We start from the raw sequence: 23,338 nt of genomic DNA, 5'->3' as shown, positions 1-23,338 counted from the left end.
CGTGTTAGGCGGGTACAGAAAAGCTAGAAGAAACGGTTTCATTGAAGTCTGAAGTTGTTGGCCCATCACTCACCGTGCTACACTGGATGTTCGGGCGGGAAATTTGAACATTCTGGACAATGAAGTTGCGGATGATACATCTTTCCACTTCAATCGATACAACCCGTTTGACGGATATCAGTACATATATCAAACTCTTTTCAGGGCCATCATTTGGAGTTCCAAAATAGTTAAAATAATAGATTTTTGAACAATGAAAATAATAACATTAAAAAAATATATAGGAGGTTGTGTCCAAGATACGACCGCATTGTTGACGTAGAACTACGCTGTTATTTTATATAAGTCGCTTGTTTATACCTTCGGATATTATTCTATAATGCTGTGAAATTTTCGAAACAACTGCTTAGTAGAATAATCTTTGAAATGGTTTTACATTGTAAAATCAGTTGACGATGTTGACGAAAAAAGTTGCATTACTTTCGAGAATGCCGTCACCCTTAGTGGAGGAATTTTTGCTACTGGTAAGCGAAACCTAATCACATACAAAATTCCAGAACGACATTTACTTTCTTGGTGACTAAACAAGCGAAATAAACTCTTTTTGTTAATATCAACAACCTCGAAAACAGTAGCAATGCTTCATTATCAATATTAGCGCAAATGTAATCCTAGTTGAAGGCAGTTTTGCGACTGGCACGCGAACCTAAATAACTTATAACATTCCAGTAAGACATTCAAGATGCTTAGTATTCCCCAAATTTTTTTTTTTGGGCATAACCTTAACGCCTGCTTCGCCATAACGTCAGTTTAATGCATTAATGCATTCTCAAAGGCACCAAAGAAGCACACACACACATTTTCGACCGACGCGCCGAAATCGCCTATTTTGCTGTTGTTCGATGCGGTGTCACACTCGCGAAAGCTCGGTTCAGTGCGAGCGCTTTTCACTACACCAACATCGCGTGCATCATTAGATGACGCTTGCCTCGAAATTTCATTGCCCCTGGCAATGCGTTCGTTTTTTGCAGGGCTAGAGCCTCCCTCTTCTTCTTGCTCATCACACAACACGCGAAACGTCTACTTTATGACGCGGGAAGAAAAACACCCGATACGAATAACGAACAGAAAAAGCAAACGACGATATCCAAGTTGGATTACCACTGGTGGGGTCCAATCTTAGATCGAAGCGCAGCGAAAGCAAAGTGAACTGGATTGCTCAACAGTCCGATGCCGAATGAAAGTTTGCCTTTACTCTCTTTCTTTGTTTTTAAGAGGCTTTAAACTTTGCAGTTCATTCGCCTCTAAAGTTTGCCTCAGCGAGATCCACTGTTTATACTCAAGGCAAATATTCCCCTTCATTCTTCTACTTTTCCTTTGTTCACGGCGACTTCAAATCCTACGATTTCCCCTTCGTTGGTCGTCGATAAGTTGCTCGTTATAGACAGCTCTGTTCGGGAAAGCACACAAATGGACAGAACAAATGTATGGAAAAATGGAAACGCCTAAAGTTTTCATAAATTTTAACCATTTACAAACCAGGAGATTCTAATGTATAGCATATTAAACAAATCTTAGGGAATTTCCGATTCGTTTAGTATGTAAATCGCTACAATCCGTTTGCGGCAAAAATAGTTATTAACGTTAACTTTATTTCATAAAAACGTGACCTGTTTTCTGATTTGGCACCCTTAACGAAAGACGTAGTTCTACGTCAAAAACAATTGCTCCGAACAATGACAGTCCTACGTAAAACTTACGTCCGTGCCCCTAGGTTCAGACCCTTCTAATTTTGATTTTATATTATATCTCAGTATAAAGTATAATTGTTCATTCTGGTCCAGGACGCAGCACATCGAAGTAGTATAATATAACAGTTAAAAAGTACGAAACTAGAAAAGTATGAAGTAATGAAAAATGAAAGCAGGACGCCTCGATGACGGCATCTATAAACAACAGTTGTTGAAATATTAATGGATTCATGAAACGGTTGCTTCCAATCTTTTAAAAGGTCTCTATGTACCATGACCAATAAAAATTGCAAAATGTATGAACATTCTTCAATTTGCAACACTGATTAATGCGAACGAAAATAATGAATTATCACGACGAGGATCCAACGCATTATCGTGCTTTCGATCGTATTCGTACACTTTACAACTCCTTCGTGTTTCAATTTATTCGCTGTTTAACACCTAACAGCAAATCACCCATTCCGGCGTGACGTGACAACGTTTTGACTCACTAAAAACAGGTTTTTTTTTCTCATTTTCATGTATAAATCACACCATTTCCAAATGGTAAACGATATTAAAGTAAAATAGATAAAATTTCCTACAAGAATCTTCAGTTGGAGAATATTTTACAGTTCAATTCGCTTGTTGCCAGCCCAATACTTTTGTGACGTGACAACACCTGTCTTTTTGCGATTTTCGACTATTGAACATTAATGTTGTATTTTCAGTTCCGTACCAAAACATACAAATAAACTTTGTTCTATGATTTGTCAACAAAAGACGAACGGTTATTCCTGTATAGCCAGTTTTTCAAAAAAATCACAAGAACATTGCGAAAATCGGCATTCATTTTGTGACGTGACAACACGCTCTGTGCGAAAAAACAGTCTGCACAAAGCGTTGTCACGTCACACAATCAAAAAGTTGTATTAAATAAGAATTTCACCGTATTGTAGCAAGCTATACACTATTTTTATGCGTTTTTTTACTCAAAGACTTCTCACTTTCGTCTAAGATCTCCCCTTCCCCTTCCAAAGGTCCATTCTATAGGGGAATGTGGTCCTAACGCGACCGGTAATCCTGAACCCACCCCTCTTTGTATATCATGAACGGTACTTACTACCGAATTTTCAGTAGTGTCAAATGAAAGGTGTCATAACGCAGACAATTTGATAACATGGTGACTTTTTTCTGGTTCTCTTCATTCTAGCGTTTTAGCGCCATTTTGCGTTTTCATTGCTTGAAAAACAGAGAGGAAATTTTTTGACCTGTATGCAAAATGAGTTCAATGTTCTTATAGATTATGAAACATTGCGAAACAAGGCAATTGTAATTGTTTATGGTATGTTAATCAAAATAGAGTATATAAATTGAATCTACATGTTACCTGTAATACACGGTATGCCGTTGTTTGAGAAAATTCGGGGTGGTCCTAAACCGACCTCCAATTTTTACATCGTGATTGTATAACACAACATAAGGTGACTATCAATACGGTCAATACGGCTATAGTCAATAGTTATACTATCAAACAAGCAGATGACCACTTTGCCCCCAGTGACCAATTTGCCCCCGCTACCCCTATAAGCAATTTGTCTTTCAAACATGCAACATGTTTTTGTTAAAATTCGAGGATAACTTTTCGCGAACTTAATCAATGAAATGTTGTTGATAAGAATATTCTTTTATATCCTTAGTCCACACTTCTATATCATAGAGAAGAGCGATTGATAAACTTGAATCGTTGATGCAATTTTATGTGAACTGATTGCCTGGAGGAGCATCTATTTACTCGAAATTTTTGATGGGCCATGTTCATGCACGTTTCGTAATCAATTCAATTGATCACTTTCTAGATCGTCCGAATTTAAATTTTCAAGCAGACATCTCTAACAGACGGAAAATTGGTTTAAATCACCAAAATTCACAAATTTGTTGGAGTTTCTGAACAAAACATCGCTATTCTACAACTTTATCTGTGTGTGTAAATTTCGTGTACTATACTAAATCTAGCAAGTTGAGTGCGGACTAACATTATTTGATAGCGGTGGCCATCGCTATTCACGGTAACTTTGCGACCCTTTTTTTGGAAACATATTTACGAACCTGTGGTACCATCATAACAAACTGACAGATATGAAAAGCAGCCATCCATACAATTCGCAAATAATCTTCATTCCAACATACTGAAACTAAAAAGTTCAATCTCGTTTGTATATCGAATATTTTAGGTGAAACTCACAAAATCAGGATGAATGAAAATTTTGAACGTTTTTGCCGCTTTGAATTCGATTACCTCCGCTCACGATCGCTCTAGCTCTAGCACGACTTCACCCTCAGCTCCTGGATTGTGTTTGGTACCTCCAAATGCACTTGTTCAGTTCTCAAATGATGACCAGTTGCATAATCTCGGATGGGTAATTTCCCTCTGCACTCAATAGTCCTCAGAATGTAAATGTGAGAATTCCGAAAATGTATCGGACGAATACATATTCTAAATGAGTGAATACAAAAGAAAAATGCTACAAATGTATGAATGTGAATACACTGTATTATTTGAATGAATTTGAATGTATTATTTGAATTGCTGAAACTAGAAACTCAAAATACTATAAAAATACATGAAGCTTCAACTTCCAGAGTTATGAGTTCTGCGAGTTCATATGTGAGTTTGATTTCAAATTCCTATTTCTACATCCCACCGTTATAATGCCAAAAAATCCTTTGCAACGAGAGACTATGGTAGTTATTGCTTCTGCCTGTTTGTTTTCGTACTAATTTACAAAAAATAAATGCTTGTGAATGAGAGCAGTTCATCCAATGGAGTCTATTCCGGGCGACCATCATGCCAAACCACAAAAAGCAAATTATGAAAAAAAAACACCATGAAGTCATTGGCACCGCGACGCCACATTATGTTAGAGAGCTGTATTTGCCCTCTTCCGGTCAGTGCATTTTAATTGCCACCCGTTTGGGGGGAGGCAACTCTTATCGCTGAGAACATTCTCCATGAAAACGAAAATAACCTCGACAAAAACGGTTTTCCACAACGTTAGCGTGCTGAAAAATGGCAGATTCTGTGAACAGTGACAGTGAGTGTGTTTGTGCCGTGTAATAGCGTCTAAGCGAATGCTTTGTTTGTGTATTCACTGGGTAAAATGTACATTTTTTGTGTTATCTTTTTATTTTTGTTTGGGTCGAGTGCTTCAAATGAATGAACCCTTCACATGTAACATTTTGTGCGAGTTAATTCCGCTTTAATGTGATGATTAAACAAATTACTTCTCTATTTGGGAACCTTGAAGCACGTTTCAATAAACAGAATGTCCACTTTCTAATGTCATAAAGATCAACGAACGGTAGCACTTATCGAACAATCTTGTAATTGATGGGTCGTGTAATTTTTCCAACGGATCCATTTCCAGCAGCATCATCAAAAACATATTGACATGACCAAAGATATTATTAAATCAAATCCTCTAAGACAACATTGAATGCCCTTTCATCTATTACAGTTATATTCTCCGAAATATGATCCAAGCCGAGAAAAGAATAAAATATCAAAGTACAAGAATAATCCAAACTCATTTGCCTAATGAAGTCTAAACCAATCTAACAGCACACCCTCTGTTATGTTTACAAATTTTCATGCTGTTAAACTGCAAATCTACAATGATGTAAATCTGCATCCGTTTCGGAGAACGCATTATTTCTTTTGCTGTTCAGATTGAATATGAAAGAGCTTCACACTTTTGAGCTTTGGAGCAGATAATCCCCCAAAAGGCTTACACGAGTAGGTTTTAACAGAACAGAATTTCTTTCCACTCAGTCTGATCCTACGCTCTGTCCCGTGATTGTTTCGCCTCTTGGAAGACGATCGGATGATAAGTAAAGGTAGCTGACACCTTTTCTTTCTTTCTTTGTTTTTAAGAGTCTTTAAACTTTGCAGTTCATCCGCCTCTAAGCTGACACCTATTTTTGTAATTTGTACTGAAATACATTTCAATTATTCGCCACAAAATGTCTGCGCAATTAATAACTTTCATATTAAAAATAATTCGCTGTACCAAAAGAAAGTGTGATGCTTATTACGAAACATTTCCAAACAATCACATCCAGCTGCCGTTGCTAAAGTTTCGACATCAATTTGCAAACTTCTCCCTCCGGATCTTTCCTCTAACTGACTTGTCGAGGAATTACGCCATAGGAGCAACTTCCCAAAAAGAATGAAACTTTATGATTGGAAGAAACTAGTATCGTCTATCTAATGATTGTACTTTCACTGAACCTAGTTCCCGTCACAAGTCATAAGTTTGTAGGGTTTCGTATCGATTGCCGGCACCGGAATCAACACACCTTCTCTCCGGCCAAGAACAATCGACAAACAGTTCCAGCGGGCCAAAGCCACAAATTGCACCGTCTGGAAGTTCAAACAATTACAACGCTCCCTACCGTGTTAATTAGCAATGTTTAACTTTGCTCCACCTGCAATTTTTGCGCTGTGTAATTAACATCTGTTTCTGTTCTCCCCCAGTGTCCTCCATCTACGGTAACCACACGTTAGACAGCGAGAAGGGAAGTGGCGGTCGCAGTTCTGCCGCAAGCACATCCGAGAACCAGCCGAACGCAGATCCCACCGCGGCTACTTTGGCCCTCATTCCGGACGAAGAGATAGCCCACTTTGTGAACCAATCCCGAATGGTGAGCTGTCGCTTCTCCGACCCGGATGTGAAGTTGAAATGGCGCAACCCAAAGAACGGTGTCGTTACCGAAACTAAGGGTCGCGTCCACATCGAGGAACTGGGCGGCTCGCTCACCCTCATCTTCGAGTCCATCGTCCGGGCGGATCAGGGCAACTGGACGTGCGAGGCGGACGACAGGGGGACCATCCGAAAAAAGTCATTCAAAATGATAGTTAATGGTGAGTGAGTTAGTGAGTGAGTGGCGGGCGGAAGGTCACAAGTTTGGAATATGCCCATTATTCATTCATGTCTTGCAGAACCAATTTCTTTCCGCGACACGCGGACAATGCAAACGGCGATGGAGGATAAGGATGCCACCATTCGGTGCGAGGTGAGAGGACATCCGGAACCAACAGTGTCGTGGTACTTCAACGGACAGCCTCTGTCACGTAAGTATAACTTTCAATATGCAAAAAAAGCACTAAAAACGAAATGGGATGGTGAAATTGAGCTGCTCTTCGCTTTGATGCTCTTTTACCATTGGCTTGGTAGTATTGTTCCAGTGGCGCCGAACGGTTTATCTTCGTTCGACGGGAAATGTTTGATCCGGGATTGATCATGTATCCTTTGTGTAAATCTTCTGGAATTGGGTGTTATCATTTTTCCAAAAGTCTCAGTGTCAAGTTTTTGTTTTAGGTACATATTGAAAGAATGTCAAAGAAAACGATATTCCTACACCCAAACTAGCGTTGGCCCAAAACATTTCATTTTTGCAGAAATGATACCATTTTGTGTGCTGGAGGGTCAAATGCGCAAATAATGAGCTGTTTTAAAAGCTTAGAAATGGTTTGTATGTATGCGAGCAGACATCTCTTTCTGTTTTCTTTTCTCATTTCATTTGGGATTGTGCCAAAAAAAAGAGTCCATACGACGTCAATGGGGATCGAACCGAAGCCGGCTGGAATGCAAAGCTATTTCACACGACCACGCTATCCATATAGCTGCCAGTGCTGTTATATAGAAGCGTGATAATATTACACCTCATCATAATATGAAGTTGGAAAGTTTTCCAAAAATGACTGGAAAAATATTATACTTGCAAAAAAATTGATTTTTTCCGTAATTTTTGATTGCTATTATATTGCGCTATATTTTTTATATTTTTTTTCCTGAAAGATGATTTTTTTTTTACAAAATATATCCGAAAATCAGAGATGTGATTTCCGATTTTGAGATATGATTTTTCAAAGTTAACAAATGGTCCGAAAAATCATGTTATCCTCTTTTTCCCAAAAATGAGTATTGCAAAAATTCATAATTTTTTAAATATTGGACCGATTAAGATAATCGACATATCAAAATGAAACTAATAGCTATTTCTTCAAAAAAAATACACTGGTGAAAAGTAGGATCCTAGTCGCAGAGATCCAGTCTATTCGCTTAGGAATATTAAACGAAGACTGAAAACAAGATAATTTTGAGAAATCATGATTCAACAACGGAGAGAAACACATCTCTGATTTTTGGATACATTATGTAAAAAATCAACAGCTTTCAAGAAAAAAATATAAACAAAAATAGCGCTCCCCATCTTTGACCATGTAACCTATAAAAAAATTCAATCAATCATTACAAAAACAAACCCGATTTTGTTTGAGATATATTTTTCTACAAAGACAAGCTCATTAGCTTGAATTTGACATGTCGATCATCTGAATCAGTTCAGTGATTCAGCATGTTTTTTTTTTATTTTTTCAAAGTAATTTTTGGAGAAACAGGAAAAAATGATTTTTTAACCATCAGAGATATAAAAAATATAGTGCCCTCTAGTACAAAGCCATGTAATCAACAAAAAACAAATACAATCAATGATTACGAAAACAAAATTCAAATATTTTTCCAAAAACTACAAGCTAATTGGCTTTAATTTGATATATCGATCATCTGAATCGGTCGAGTAGTTAAAAAATAATGAATTCTTGAATAAAGACATTTTTTAAAAGGGGGAAAATGTGATTTTTAGGACAATTGGTTAACTTTAAAAAATCATAACTTCAAAGCGAAAAACACACCTCTCTGATTGTTGGATGTGTTATGTAAAAAAATCCTCAGGTTTAAAGAAAAAATATAAAAAAATGTAGCGCCCGAGACCATGAAAACTATAAAAAACAAATTCGATTAAGAATTATGACAACAAAATCCATTTTTTGCGAGTGTAATATTTATTCAAAAAAGATTGGTTCATTGCCTTTAATTTGAATTGCGGCCTAAGTAAACATGAAACATGACTACATTGAAATCTTGTTCCATAAATTTTAGACCATTTTTTGACGTAGGATTACGTCTTCCGGGAGTATATTGGGGGTGCAACTAAATTGTCCAATCGAATCCAGTCGTCCAGTCGAATGTGCATTACTCAGTCATTTCCTGAGATTTTACGAGTTTACGAAATTTTTGAACAATTGAATTGGGTGCTCTCTAACGATTTCTCAAAATGCATAAAGTTCTTCTTCTTCTTCTTATATGGCACTAACGTTCCTAGAGGAACTCCGCCGTCTCAACGTAGTATTACTTGCGTCATTTTCATTAGTACTTAGTTGAGATTTGTGGCAAGCTCTAGAATACGCGTGACCACAGTGCAAGTCAGAGGAAATTTATTTGAAGAAAAATTTCCCCGACCAGAACGGGAATCGAACCCGAACCCCCGGCATGTTAGGTTTGACGCTAACCACTCGGCCACGGGAGCATAAAGTTATATATTTTATTAAATTTATTATCGAACAATTGAAAAATGTCAAGCATTATCATACCAAAATCCCGCATTCTGATTGGTCAATTGGCACAAATAATCTGTTTCTTTCCATTTGCACATTCAAGACGAGACTGTGCAATGAAATATGGGTTCGGTTTAAAAAATCAAACGTAGTTTTGCTTGATCTAATTTACGCTTTCCTAATTTGTGTGGGTTGTGCGGACAAATGAATCTAAAGATTTAAAGTTTCCGCAAAAAAAAAATAATTGTGCGCGTACAGCAAGTATGAAACCCGTTTTCCGCGATTTCAGTGTTTCAATGATGCTGTGTTGCCTACAAGTACTAGGCTGTCATGACAACATGTTACGGACACAACCCTCCTGTAACTTTTTGTTATTTCGCTTATTTGGCGATTTCGCTGAATTTTTATAATTTTATAATTTTCGAAACGCTACCCCAATTTTGGATTTCTCAGAACGAGTGTTGAGGATTTAGTGAAACTTTACAGGAAAAAAACCTTTAACTGACTACAATTTTCTAAATTTAAGAATATCGGGCTTTTTCAGGTAGGTCTTCAAGATTTCTGGGATGTATTGTTCAAAAAGACATAATTGTTACTAAAGTGTCCACGCTCTACGGTTAGATGACAAAGAGTATACATGAAATCCACGTGGATACGTCAAAAATATTTTTCACCAATACAATCTCAACTATATTCAAAAATAAATAAAATGTTTTTTACATTTATTTTTTTTTAATTTTCCGCTGAGTATTACACGTTTTTTCAATAAAAAGGTTGAGCTACATGATATGGTTGAACATTTTGGTATCTGAAATTGGTATCTTGAAAATAACTCATAAAGCGATACAAATAACTTTTTATCTTTTCTTTGTGAAGTTATTCGTAGTGCCAATTGTCTCACAACTGTATCTTTTACTAAAATTTTCTCATCTTTCAAACCAAAGTGACATAATCATTCTACGTAGTGTACTTTTTAGGAAGAGCCAGTTAGAGGCAAACAGAGCCCGAAACAGATAAAAACTTCAATAGCTCATTGCTGTCATCGATGAAATTCGAAAATATGCGTAGAAGGATTTTTTTCATAAAATATGATCATGATTCTGAAAGAATTCGGACTCGATTATGTGTTATACTACAGGGTTTTCCATTTCGGGCTTCCGAAAGTATACAGCCCTGCGCTGACAACCGTTTGACAAAGCTGTCAACCAAAGCGTCATATCGTTAGTTGAATGTCTGCCATTCTAAAATATGGATCGTTTTAGCATCGCACAACGTGTTAATTTTGTTAAATTATACTATAAAAATGATGAAAAACCGGCAAATGTTTTTCCAGCATTACGGACTGATTTTGGTCGTCATGGACGGCCTACAGAGCACACAATCGCTAATGTAGTGCGTAAATTCGAACAAACTGGATCCGTAGCGGATATTGTGAAACCTGTGCATCATCGTAATGTGCGTTCGGCCGAAAATATTGCTGCTGTTGCTACCAGTGTGGAGGATGACCCGAATGTTTCGATTCCACGACGTGCTCAGCAATTGGGCTTGTCAAACACATCATTGTGGCGAATTTTGCATTTGGACTTGCACCTACATCCATATGAAGTCCAACTGGTACAAAAATTAGAGCGTGGTGACCATGGAATGCGTCGGGCATACGTCGATTGGGTGAACGAACAACAGCAGCAAAATGCTGAATTTTCGCATCAAATTTTCTTCAGCGATGAGGAACATTTCGAGCTCGGTGGCTATGTGAACACCTAAAATTTCCGTATATGGGGCTCAGAAAATCCACACGTGATTGTTGAGAGGCCATTGCATCCGCCAAAAGTCACTGTTTGGTGCGCATTATGGTCTGGTGGAGTCATCGGGCCGTATTTCTTTGAAAATGAGGACGGCGAGACGGTAACTGTGAATGGTGAGCGCTATGGCCGCATGTTAACTGATTTATTTTGCCACAAATTGAAGATATGGATACGGATGACATGTGGTTTCAGCAGGACGGCGCCACGTGCCACACAACACGACCGAACATGGCCATATTGCGAACGAAATTTGAGAGACGCATAATTTCGCGTTTTGGTGATGCCAATTGGCCGTCCAGATCATGCGATTTGAACCCGCTAGATTTTTTTTTGTGGGGTTATGCGAAAGACCGTGTCTATGCCAACTCTCCGCAAACTCTTGAACATTTGAAAGACAACATTCGTGAAGTTATGACCGAGATACCGCCCCATATGTGCCGAAAAGTAATCCAAAAATACCTGTTCCGGAGAAGGTGTGCGAGGAAGCCCTAGGTGGACATTCGAATGATGTTGTATTTCACACATAATGGCATAAACCAAACTTTAATTTGAAATAAAAGATTCATCGAAATTCAAATTCTAAGTGTGTTTTATTTCAATTTACTTTCGGAATTTAAAGTTGGAAAACCCTGTATATACCATAATGTAGGTATGTTTTATAGATTTATTCGCTGCTTGCGCAGTGGGAGAATTTTTTTTGTTACTTTCAATCCATTTGGTTTGGCCTAAATATTATCAGCGTGGCAAGACAAGATGATGTCTTTCAAGGGAAATCAATTCCTACCGCAGAGGGTTAAACTTAAGTTCAAGAAGACACTATTGGAAATAGAAATTATTAATAATTAATGATTCCGGTTTATTTCTACCACTACCACTACTCGTACAACCCGTTTGAAGTCCAGAGATCAAACGGGTTTCCTAGAGCCACCATTCGGAATATTGAATGAAATAAATTTACGGATTTCTGAACAGTTACAGAGACTCAATTCGAAACCAATTGTCCTCAAAGTCCTACGTCAAGTTTTCGTCCGTGCCTGTAGGCTCAGGCCTTTCTACTATTTTTGTTTTTTTTGTACTGTGTTGTATATTGTGATTTGTTTATCTTCATTTAATTCCCGACTCAGATTCAGACTTCTAATTCTTTTATACATAAATACCGGAGAAAATTCATATTCGTATTCCGTAATCTCGGATCCAGATTTCATATTTTAATCTCTATATATAAGAATCTGAATTTAGATACCGGATTTAAGTATCATTTCTGTACTCCAGATTTTAATACGGATTCCAGATACAAGTTTCACGTACTTACTTTTTATTATCTGTTCCAAATTTAATATTCCAGATTCAAATTTTAAATGTAAGGTACTAGCATCAAATTCCGAATTTTACTACCCGGATTCCTGATTTTAGAGTATCTAGTATCCATAATTTAGATTCTTTACAAGAATTTCAGACTCCAAATAGACACTCATACATAGCCTACATTTATTTTAGTAGACTTCAATTTCAAAGCTCATATTTCCGTTTTCAGATTTCACATCACAAACGAATCGAGTTCTGGAATACCGTTTTCATATCACATACTATTTTTTTTTTCAAATTCTCTTATTTTATATTTAATGCACAGCGAAATTGGATCTTATAAGTACACATGGAAAGTGGTTTCTGAGAGTAAAATGGAGAGCGTAAACAATGAAAAACTTCAAATGCATGCTTATTTCAAAAGGTCATTATTTTGCTCTTATATTGATATGGCATATAACAGGTCTGTCATTAAGGACTTGTCAACTTTTTTTTTAATAAAACACACACTTCAAGTCCCAATTTCCCAAACATTGAAAACTGTTAAGTAGGGTAACACGGGGTGATTTGGTCATATGGGGTGATTTGGACCACCCGTTTATCTCAAAAATTACGGCTCAACTTGGATTTTTTATAATGTCATTTCCTTCTATAGTTGAACCGTATGTACCTAAATTAAAAAAACTTTGGTAAAACTTCACAAGTAGAGGGAAACGGTGTGAGTTCGGAAGATAGTGGTTTTAAGGTTTTTCCCGCTAATTAAACCCCCCTTTTCCCCTACATACCGCTTGACTCGAACAAAGAAATGATTGATTGCTCGCAATCCATTTGGATGAGAAAGCTACGAGAAAAAAAAATTGATATCGATATCGCAAATAAAATAACGCCAACGATGCATTAGCATTAATCAATGTCCCATTTTTCAGCCCCAACTTCAAAATATACAATGCTGGCGGACGGTTTGCTTATCAAAAAGGTTTTGAAAAAGGACGGCGGCGAGTACACGTGCAAAGCGTTTCAGGTTTCCACGGCCGGATCCAGCTTCGAGGAGAAAACGATACGGCTCAACATTAGACGTAGGTTATCCATTCTGTTTTTCCATTTAAGTAATTATCAATCAATTAAGCCGGAAAAATATTATCCCCCGCTGCGAATGCAAACAACCCAAAATCAACACAGACAAGCCCTACATTCCGGACTACAGCAGAGGAAACGTGACGTACGGTTATGTGGGCGGTGCGGTTAATTTGAGCTGCGATGCCGTTGCCGAGCCGCCGGCCAACTTCACGTGGTCTTCCAACAATAAAAAGTTTTCCCATAAAAACCACCTCATCTACGGAGGCCAGCATGTTTCGATGCTGCAGGTGAGTCATCTTTCTTTGCCTTGTCGTCTCTAATTGGAACGGTGGATCCAATAAAGGCGCCCCCATTCCCGCTCAATTGTGTTATTATCCCCGTTCCGGTGATTATAGTGTTTATTTTCTATCGTTAGATAACAATTAAAAACAGCACCGCGTTCGGGAAGTACAAGTGCGAGGCGAAGAATGAACTCGGGACGATTTCACGAGAAATTCAACTCAAGGAAGGTACCAAACCGGATCCACCTAGCAGGGTAAGCCACCTCCGATCAGGTACTTCCATAGTAACACGAATAACGAACAATGCGCTTTCCAGTTTCAACTGCGCGGCGTCAACTCGGACACGCTGGACATCGACGTGGGTGCCACGAAATCGCATGATGTCGCCCCGGATCCCACCACCGTAATAGGCTACCGCTTCGAGCTTATTCCGACCGCGGAATTCGCGAAACATCGCAACTGGGATCGCGCCAACCGGCGTGACTTCGACGTTGCCGATGGCGTCACGTATTTGCTGGTGCATCTGATACCGGACACGAAATACCTCATCCGGGTGGCATCGAGGAACGCCGCCGGGCTGAGTGACTGGACCGAGGTGAAAGAATTCTCCACCCACGCGCTGCAACCGCATGGGTTCAACTCGGGTGCCAACTCGGGACACGGCGATAGCTTTCGATCCCCCGCCGCAACGATGATGGCGTTGATGCTAATGGTGCTGGTGCTCTCGACGGTGGGGGTGAAATTAAAATTTTAATCATCATAAGTAGAAGCGCGGCTTTCGGATGTCAGGTGAGGTGGAGGTAAAATGGAGTCAATCAAAAAACCACTGAAGGTGGCACATTTTAGGCTCTGGGAGGGGATGGTCACGTACACACGAACATCATTACGTAAGAGAGGGGGATGGGCAAACCAGTGTCGACCACAGTTTTCGCTTTTGTCCTCAGGTGGAGAGCTCACAGTTTTGATAGTTGTCATCAGCAAGGTTGGGCTAGTCGAACGTAATATGATGCTAACAGGAAATGATGTTTATTTTGTGCTTGAAAATTAACATTGAACGAAAAAAGGATAGGTGGGGAATTGCGAAACGAATATTCGATAAATAGTGGCGTCTTTATGTATTTCAAGAAATCGACTTTTATTATCTTCGATGTGATACCAACTGATGTTCAAATTTGAAGAAGGTATGAGGTTACGAAGTATGTCTCTCGGGCCTTGACGGTAAGACATTTTTATGTCAAAATTCCCCTTTCAGTTCTATACAATTCTTCCAAAGTTTTTCTTTTTTCAAAATTGCTCTAGAAAAACGATTGTTCTAATACGAAATAGACGTTCGTGTCGTACTTTATCTCATGGGCTTTGGAATGGTACAGACACAAGTTTATTTTTGATATAAATATGATTTTATTTCTAGACAATTTCCGGTTGATACGATCATAGCGCTTATCAAAATAATCGACGTGCGTTAACTATGACTTGGCTTGATCAGCTTAGTGTTATTCGACAAAGTCTCTTACGCTCTACTCTTTAGAATGTTGTGTAGTATCTTGTGTACCGTTAATCCAGGTTCATGAACAGTTATGTCAAAGTCCTTTCAGATAAAGCTAGGAGATGTCCATATTCTTAACAAATTCACGATTCTACGATTGTTAAACATTATGCCGAGGTTTTTTTGACGTAGGACTACGTCTTCCATTTCTATACTGGGGTGTAAGTTCAAAGTTTCGAAAACGAAAACGTTACGCCGGAGAACGAGATTTTGAGCGTTAATAGCTCCTAAACGATTGAACGAAATAGTTTGATAAACACTTCATTCGAATGATAAAATTTCTACGCGTTATATGCTTGTTACCTTTTGGACCGAATAGCCTAAAATTGCTTTCAAAACAGGCAATGGAAATCACACCAATCGGTATATAAGCGAGTCCCGCTCGGAAATGCACTCAGTTATGATTGTGCAGCGATTGAAGTACGATCGCTAGAATGGATGGATGTTTCCCTAACACAGACTTGAAAATCATGAAGCCTGGAGAAATTGGCATTGCAAAATAGATGCGAGCTGCGGGTACTTTTGTACTCGTTTGCGTTTCTGGAAGTCGGAATGATTCCCTAACACAGACTTCAAAACCATGAAGCCAGGGGAAATTGGCATAGCAAATTAGATGCAAGCAGCGGGTACTTTTGTACTCGCTTGCGTTTGTGCAAATCGGAATGTTTCCACAGATTTCAAAACCATAGAGCCTGAGGAAATCGGCATTACTTTTGTACTCGCTTAAGATTCTGCAAATCGGAATGTGTTTCCCAATACAGATTCCGGAAAATCGGCATTCTATTACTATTACTATTACTATTACTATTACTATTACTATTACTATTACTATTACTATTACTATTACTATTACTATTACTATTACTATGATTAGTTTATACTATTAATATATATATATATATATATAAAAATGGAGTGATGTCTGTCTGTCTGTCTGATTCTTATAGACTCGGAAACTACTGAACCGATCGACATGAAAATTGGTATGTAGGGGGAAGATTTTCGTGATATTTTGAGACTCCTCCCCCCTCTCTAAGGGGGGGCTGCCATACAAATGAAACACAAATTTCTGCATTACTCGAGAATTAATCAATCAAACGAAACCAAAGTTGGCATGTGAAAGTTTTAGGGTGCAATAAATGTTTCTATGATGGTTAGACAGTCCTTTCCCCACTCAAAGGGGGGGCTGCCATACAAATGAAACACAAATTTCTGCATTACTCGAGAATTAATCAAGTAAATGGGCGGGACGAAGTTTGCCGGGTTAGCTAGTACTTAATAAAAATTGTATCTGAAAAAGTAATTGGTTAGTAAAATTAGTAATAAGTGATATTATATGTGGAATATTATAAGTGCACCCCGGCCTTCCGATTATTGTCACATCAGTAGCTGTATGAAAGAATTATTTTTATGAATTGTTATTTAACTGTTAATGGGAATAGGGGTGAACCCGCGGGAGTGAGAGTGACTTTACTACCTCTTCTCCCAGAGGTCCAAACCCTCTATATCTTTTCATCTTAATAAATATGTTCAAAAATAAATAAATACTAAAGGGTGTGTCACATCAAATTGCATCACGGAAAAAACGCTGTAGAAATTCGCCCAGTAGACCGATCCTTTTGAAAATTTTAGACAGTAATGTGTCCAAATTCGAGTTGTTCAACACAAATAAAAAACGAGCTCGCGTATAGTGTAGAACTGGAGAGGCTCTTCATGATCGACATATCCAATACCCAGTGAAACATGGCGAAGGAAAAGTGATGGTGTGGGGGTGGTTATCTTGGGTCGGTGTTGGTGCTTTGGTAAGAAATTATGGTATTATGACAGCAGACTGATACATTGATACAATTCGTGAGAATTTGAGAATACCGCGATCCCAATCAACACATCGATGAATTTTAACTAAATAAAAATTAGTGAAGAAACGGATAGTGGTTTTTCCGGATACCAGATACTGGATATCCGGTAAGCTTCAAGACCAGATAACCGAGTATCCGGCGATCGGATATTCAGCCGTTTCTTATGATAAGAATATTATCAATAATATTATCAAATACAAAATTAAAAGAAATGGCATGTGACATGGAGCAAATAAAGCGTTAAATGTTATAAAGAAATAAACACATTTTTAAATAAAATTTCTGAACGAATATTACATTTTTCGTTTAGAATAAATATCCTGTTTAACAGTGTACAATGTTTTCTACAAGGAATCAGGAACAGTTTTTTTTTCTTTCTGATAATGGTTTTGGTTTTTGAATTGGTTTCCTTTCACGTCGTTTTAACTACTTAGAAGAAGATCAGAATTATCTGATTGCATCCATTTTAGACCCGAGGTTCAGGTCAGACCATTTACATGTGTTTACATGCTATTGTGTTGTAATTTATCTTTTGTTAATAAGTTTTTTTTTTTCTCAAATAGCCGGATAGGCCGGATATCCGTTTCATCTCTATAAATAATGAATATACTTGACTTGGAGAACACACTACATTATGAACAACATAAATCCAAAAAGGTCGCCGCTAGAAAATGGCAAGTCTGTATTATTATTACGTTTAATCACGATGAAACCGTTTAACTTAAAAATCTTTTTTTTTTTACATATTTTATTTGTGTACACATATTAACCCTTTGCGGTCGTAACAAATTTTTAAATGGGTGTCGTACTGGTCGGCAATAATTTAACTTGAACGAGCAGTGAATCATAACATGTAATATAATGAAAGCTAAAGAACTTTTTTTTGTAAACTTCAGATAAGTATTTAGTGAACAGTGTGTTTCAATCTGATGTTTAATATAATAGTATCATTCACGAAGACAAATTCCAGCATCATGACTATTCTCTTATGTTTCCAGGTTAATAATCTTTTGTTTTGTACCGAGTGAGTCGTTATCTTCTATTCATAAGAGCTCCGTATTGATACGTTAACAGGTTTACGAGACATTAAGATTAGTTCATGAAAAGTGTAAACTAAGATATGGTTGCATAAAATATAATATTGATACGGCTCCTTGCTGTGGCGTCTGAGAGCAGAAATACGTTCGCAAATGGTGAATGGATTCAGCTTTTAATTGTTAAAATATTTTAAACATTTTTCTTAAGAACAGGTTTTTTTGATAAATGTTTGGTCTGTTTCTGCTCCAATAATCAATATCTATATTAAGTAATCTATACAAGTATTTTGCGATTAAAATGCTTTTCGTTTGGGCTTAAGTTTAATAACAGATGAATGAATTCTATGAATATGAATTTCAACATGAATTCGTATATTCAACAACATGAACATAAAACCATAATAGAACATGAACATGAAATAGATTCTGTTGCTGAACAAAAATATTTGTTTCGAGCAGAATGAATATTTTCAATTCACTAAAAGAAGTTTACTCATATATTTCATGTGACAAAAAATGTGATATTGTCGAGATTTTCGGTTCTAAAAATCTGTGCCACAAATTGAAAAACCAGGTAAACAGATTAATCTCCAAATCTGACATCCCTGGTTCGTTCAACTGATTCGCCAAGGAAAATTTACGGTGTCGAAATCAGTGGCAACATTAGTGTTTATAAGACAAATTACAAGCTCTATCAGATTGGCAGGCCTGAAGGCAGTTTCAAATTGTTGAAATTTGAATGAATAAATAAATTTGGTATTATTTAATAATTTGAAACTCGTAGTGTTGACCTTAATGTAATCCTTTTTCTATATTTTTTCTGAAAACTCATCATTATTATATAAAAATATCTTTAGATTACGATCAAGATGGTTTCACCGGTAGTGAAAAATCTGATTTTTCATTACATTCTGCATATTTGATATGAAAAAGTAATTTTTTATTCATAATATTTATTTTGAAAGTTTGTTCATTCCATATGAAAATCCATTGTCTTTGTCGCTCCACAAAAGTTCCAGAGTCAGGTTCTATGATTTAAAGATGACAGACAAAACTTAGCGATACCTGTCAGGTTCGAGTTGGTTCGTGTGCGGAACGAAGTTGGGCTCAAGCTTGACAGCTGAGATGAAGACAAGTTTGGGATTGAGTTCCAGTTGACCTGTGTGCGGACGGCCTAAGGGAATGAATTACCACGGTTGAAGATTTTTGACACTCAATTTTTGTACTTAGGAATGTTGGAAAGACAGTTTTTCCCTCAAACACTTTTATAACATAGAAATTAATTTTATATGAGTGTGGTAATAAACTAAATAACTAATAAACTAAAAACATATAACATGAGATTTATTCCAGTTAGCCTGACAATTGGACGGATTTTAGTAAGTAATGGTCTTATGTTTTGTCCGTCGCTATCATTTATTGTCATAAAATCGAATCATGAAACTGATGCTTTCGGGGAGGACGACGTTATTTTAACTATCGAACCAAACGCTTAAATGTTTTTCGTGGGATCGATACCATTTCCTTCTTGATGTTCTTTTTTAATGATTTTCTCGTCCATTCATTGTTGCCTCATATTTTGATTCTCTGTAAGAAAAAAATGAGATGTTATGTATTCCTTGGGGTCGTGTGATGTCACATTAATGGGAGACTCTTCTCAGAAATGTTTTTCCCTCTTGCTACGTCTTGCTGAAAAATGTAATCGAACGATTTCCAAATAACTCGGTGTTAAGAACTAATCTGAATTAAAAATTCCTTCACCGGCTTCATTTTGAAAGGTGTGCAAAACTTTGCATCAAGTTATAAGTAAAATTTGACAAGGGAAAACTGTCATTCAACGTCGGAACGAGACGTTTCTCTCCTCCACAAAATGCAGCGTTCCGTCGAAAGTTTCACCAAATAGAAGTGTTAAATTGGCGGCGGAATCGTACCTTCCATAACTATTTTATCGTTCCCCAGCAGAGCGTTGTCCAACTTGTGTGACAGATACCTCCTCTGTTCACCGAAAAGTATAAATTAAATTCTGCCTTCGCCTGTCGGCGAACAGCACAGTTGAATCGTGTTTATTTACCACAACACAGCGCCCGTCGTTACTCACTCGGAACCTCCTTCCGTGGAAGATGGATCGCCAATGACGGAAAGGACATTGCGTATGTGTAAACACAAGCGAATCCCGCTGTTGGCAGTGTCCATGCCGAGACAGTGAAGTGAGTGTTTGTGGAAATTTACTCCGCCAATGTTGTCAGCGAAAGTAGAGCATGGGCACAACGTGTAATTCGGAACGCTGGACCGGTTGGCAAAGTACGGAAAGTTGTTCACTGCTGATCCAGTTCTTGGATGCTGTGTGCAGCAGTAGTAGTTCTCAAATCGTGGAATATGTTAAGCTATGGGGTCTTGTTCTGTTGGGGCGTTTCCTTGGGATGGATGTCGGCTTGCCGAGTGAAACTGAGATTCAATTTAATGGATTACACGGTCCGGCTTATTGCTGGTATAGAATATTAAACCGGATTCTATGGCTGATGTAATTATCCGTGTCGCAAATGAAAATGAGGAGGATCGATGTTTCTCGATATGTAATAAACGTTAAGATTTTCATCTTTCGGGAAGCTCGCATTATCTTCAACTCACATTGACACACCCCAATCCAGAAACATTCTTAAACGATACTTCTCCTAAGTAAACGGATGCGTAGAAGAGGCGGTGAAAGTCAAAGTTCCAGAATCGATTTGTTAACTTTGTTATTTCGGGTCCGGTTTGGGTAGAGTTAGCAACTGCTAAGTGTTCTCTGCTCATACGGTATTCATCGAGCTGATAGAAACTTTCGGGACCCATGGAACCAGAACTTTCCCAACTTCACCCATTACAGGGCAAAAGTTTATGCCGAACCGAAAAGTGATAATTAATTATTGAAACGCTTCTGGTGATTCGTATCCCCAATCCTCGGGAAACTGATAAATTCGAGCCCAGGGCTCGGGACAAATGTGAAATATGATTAATTTACTCTAGCAAATCGTATTTATTAAATGATGTTCCAATTGCTAGCGTTCGAAGAAAGATATGATTTTGTCAAGGTATAAGAATCCTAGAGAAGCGAACGAGATACACACTAAAACATTGCGCAGCTTGGTTGAAACCACCCCTTACCAACGTATTTATAGGAATCGTATTGAATTTACTATAGAAGTAATTCCAAAATTCCAAATGCAGATTTTGAAATATGTATTTTTGATTCGAATAAAAGTTTTTATTCCGTGTGGGTTGAAGGAAATGTGAGTTTCCACAGCAATTTGAATTTTTTTGACTCTAGCGTAACTTTCGAAAAGAGCGTATCGATTTCAGTAAGAGAAATCTTTGATAATTTGTATCTCAAAAACTATGAGTCGTACCAACATAGTGTCTCAGAAAAAACTATAGAGTATTGATGTTGAAATGTGAAAAAAATATACACTGAGAAAAAAATAGTGCTCTTTTTTATTTACAAAAAAAAAACTTTAATTTGGAATATCTAAAATATGTATTTTTTTATATTTTTGTTTAATTTTTTCATATGAAATAGAAGTCATGTAGAAAATTTAAAAAATGATTCCAAAATGGTGAAACTTATTTTGACGAACTATGTTGAACATCGAATTTTTATGAATTTTCGAAACTTCGAATTTTTGTATGTTAACAATCATTTTTGGCCACAAATTATGAATCCTGATGTGATTTTAAAAAAAGCTCTTCATCAATCTCCTTCTAAATGCAGCGATTCTCGAGATATTTGAAAAAACAAACCATTTCTAATTTATGGTCTTTTGAATTTTATCTTTTTTTCTTAACTTTAGACATCCCATGCCAAACCGATATAGTGGTTCTCAGCGTTCCATGAAAAGTGGAAGTTTTGTTTTTATCACTAAATTTTCGGAACGTATTTTTTTATTTTTTCATTAGGGTTCCCATTTCCATTTTAGGGTGGTTCGAAAAATCAGTTTTTTCCACTTTTTCTCAAAAACGACTATTTTCAAAAGTTTTGAACCACTGAACTTGATTTAGATGATCAACATATCAAATTGAATCCAATCTAAATCTTTAAATCTTTATTAATATTTAAAATCAAATTCTATCTAGAATTTTTAGAACTAGCCTTCTTCTAAAAGATATTGAAGCATTAGCATTAGCATTAGCATTGAGCAAGTTGCACAATATCGTAGGTGGTACGAATTCAGAACTGTTAAGTTGAAAACTAGCCTCCATCCATTGCTGATGATTGGTAATATCTCTTAGATGAAGGCATGTTTTCTCCAACAGTTGAGAATTGTCCTGGCCACGTTCTTGCAACTGCTAAGGAAAGGGAAGGAATGTTAGTTCAACATTTACTTAAGAGAGATGCAGAGAATTCTACGACCTCTCATAAATGTCTCGGGAATTTAGGAGTGTGTTAGTAGGGAAGGTAAGCCATAGCCGGTGTTACTGGCAGGGCTTGTTATTGCTAATAATTACTTACTATTACTATTACTATTACTATTACTATTACTATTACTATTACTATTACTATTACTATTACTATTACTATTACTATTACTATTACTATTACTATCACTATTACTATTACTATTACTATTACTATTACTATTACTATTACTATTACTATTACTATTACTATTACTATTACTATTACTATTACTATTACTATTACTATTACTATTACTATTACTATTACTATTACTATTACTATTACTATTACTATTACTATTACTATTACTATTACTATTACTATTACTATTACTATTACTATTACTATTACTATTACTATTACTATTACTATTACTATTACTATTACTATTACTATTACTATTACTATTACTATTACTATTACTATTACTATTACTATTACTATTACTATTACTATTACTATTACTATTACTATTACTATTACTATTACTATTACTATTACTATTACTATTACTATTACTATTACTATTACTATTACTATTACTATTACTATTACTATTACTATTACTATTACTATTACTATTACTATTACTATTACTATTACTATTACTATTACTATTACTATTACTATTACTATTACTATTACTATTACTATTACTATTACTATTACTATTACTATTACTATTACTATTACTATTACTATTACTATTACTATTACTATTACTATTACTATTACTATTACTATTACTATTACTATTACTATTACTATTACTATTACTATTACTATTACTATTACTATTAC

At 36.7% G+C, this 23,338-nt stretch overlaps 1 protein-coding gene across 2 annotated transcripts in view; it reads left to right on the top strand.

Moving 5' to 3' along the window:
* The window catches only part of LOC129778438 (neural cell adhesion molecule 2-like), a 33,781-nt gene extending 17,802 nt beyond the window's left edge, over positions 1-15,979 (top strand). The window contains exons 2-8 of one of the 2 annotated variants that reach the window (XM_055785328.1): positions 6,271-6,657; positions 6,736-6,867; positions 13,229-13,378; positions 13,482-13,666; positions 13,795-13,914; positions 13,977-14,449; positions 14,507-15,979. In XM_055785328.1, coding sequence (XP_055641303.1) covers positions 6,271-6,657; positions 6,736-6,867; positions 13,229-13,378; positions 13,482-13,666; positions 13,795-13,914; positions 13,977-14,414 — 1,412 coding nt within the window. In that variant the 3' untranslated portion in view covers positions 14,415-14,449; positions 14,507-15,979. Of the gene's footprint in view, positions 1-6,270; positions 6,658-6,735; positions 6,868-13,228; positions 13,379-13,481; positions 13,667-13,794; positions 13,915-13,976 lie in introns of both variants that reach the window. The other variant, XM_055785327.1, reaches the window with a different exon arrangement.
* The last annotated feature ends 7,359 nt before the right edge of the window (positions 15,980-23,338 follow it).

Source organism: Toxorhynchites rutilus, chromosome 3, assembly GCF_029784135.1.
Source record: "Toxorhynchites rutilus septentrionalis strain SRP chromosome 3, ASM2978413v1, whole genome shotgun sequence".
Classification (NCBI taxonomy): domain Eukaryota; kingdom Metazoa; phylum Arthropoda; class Insecta; order Diptera; family Culicidae; genus Toxorhynchites; species Toxorhynchites rutilus.
The sequence above is the reverse complement of the archived record's forward strand: the minus strand, read 5'-3'. Positions and strand labels throughout refer to the sequence as shown.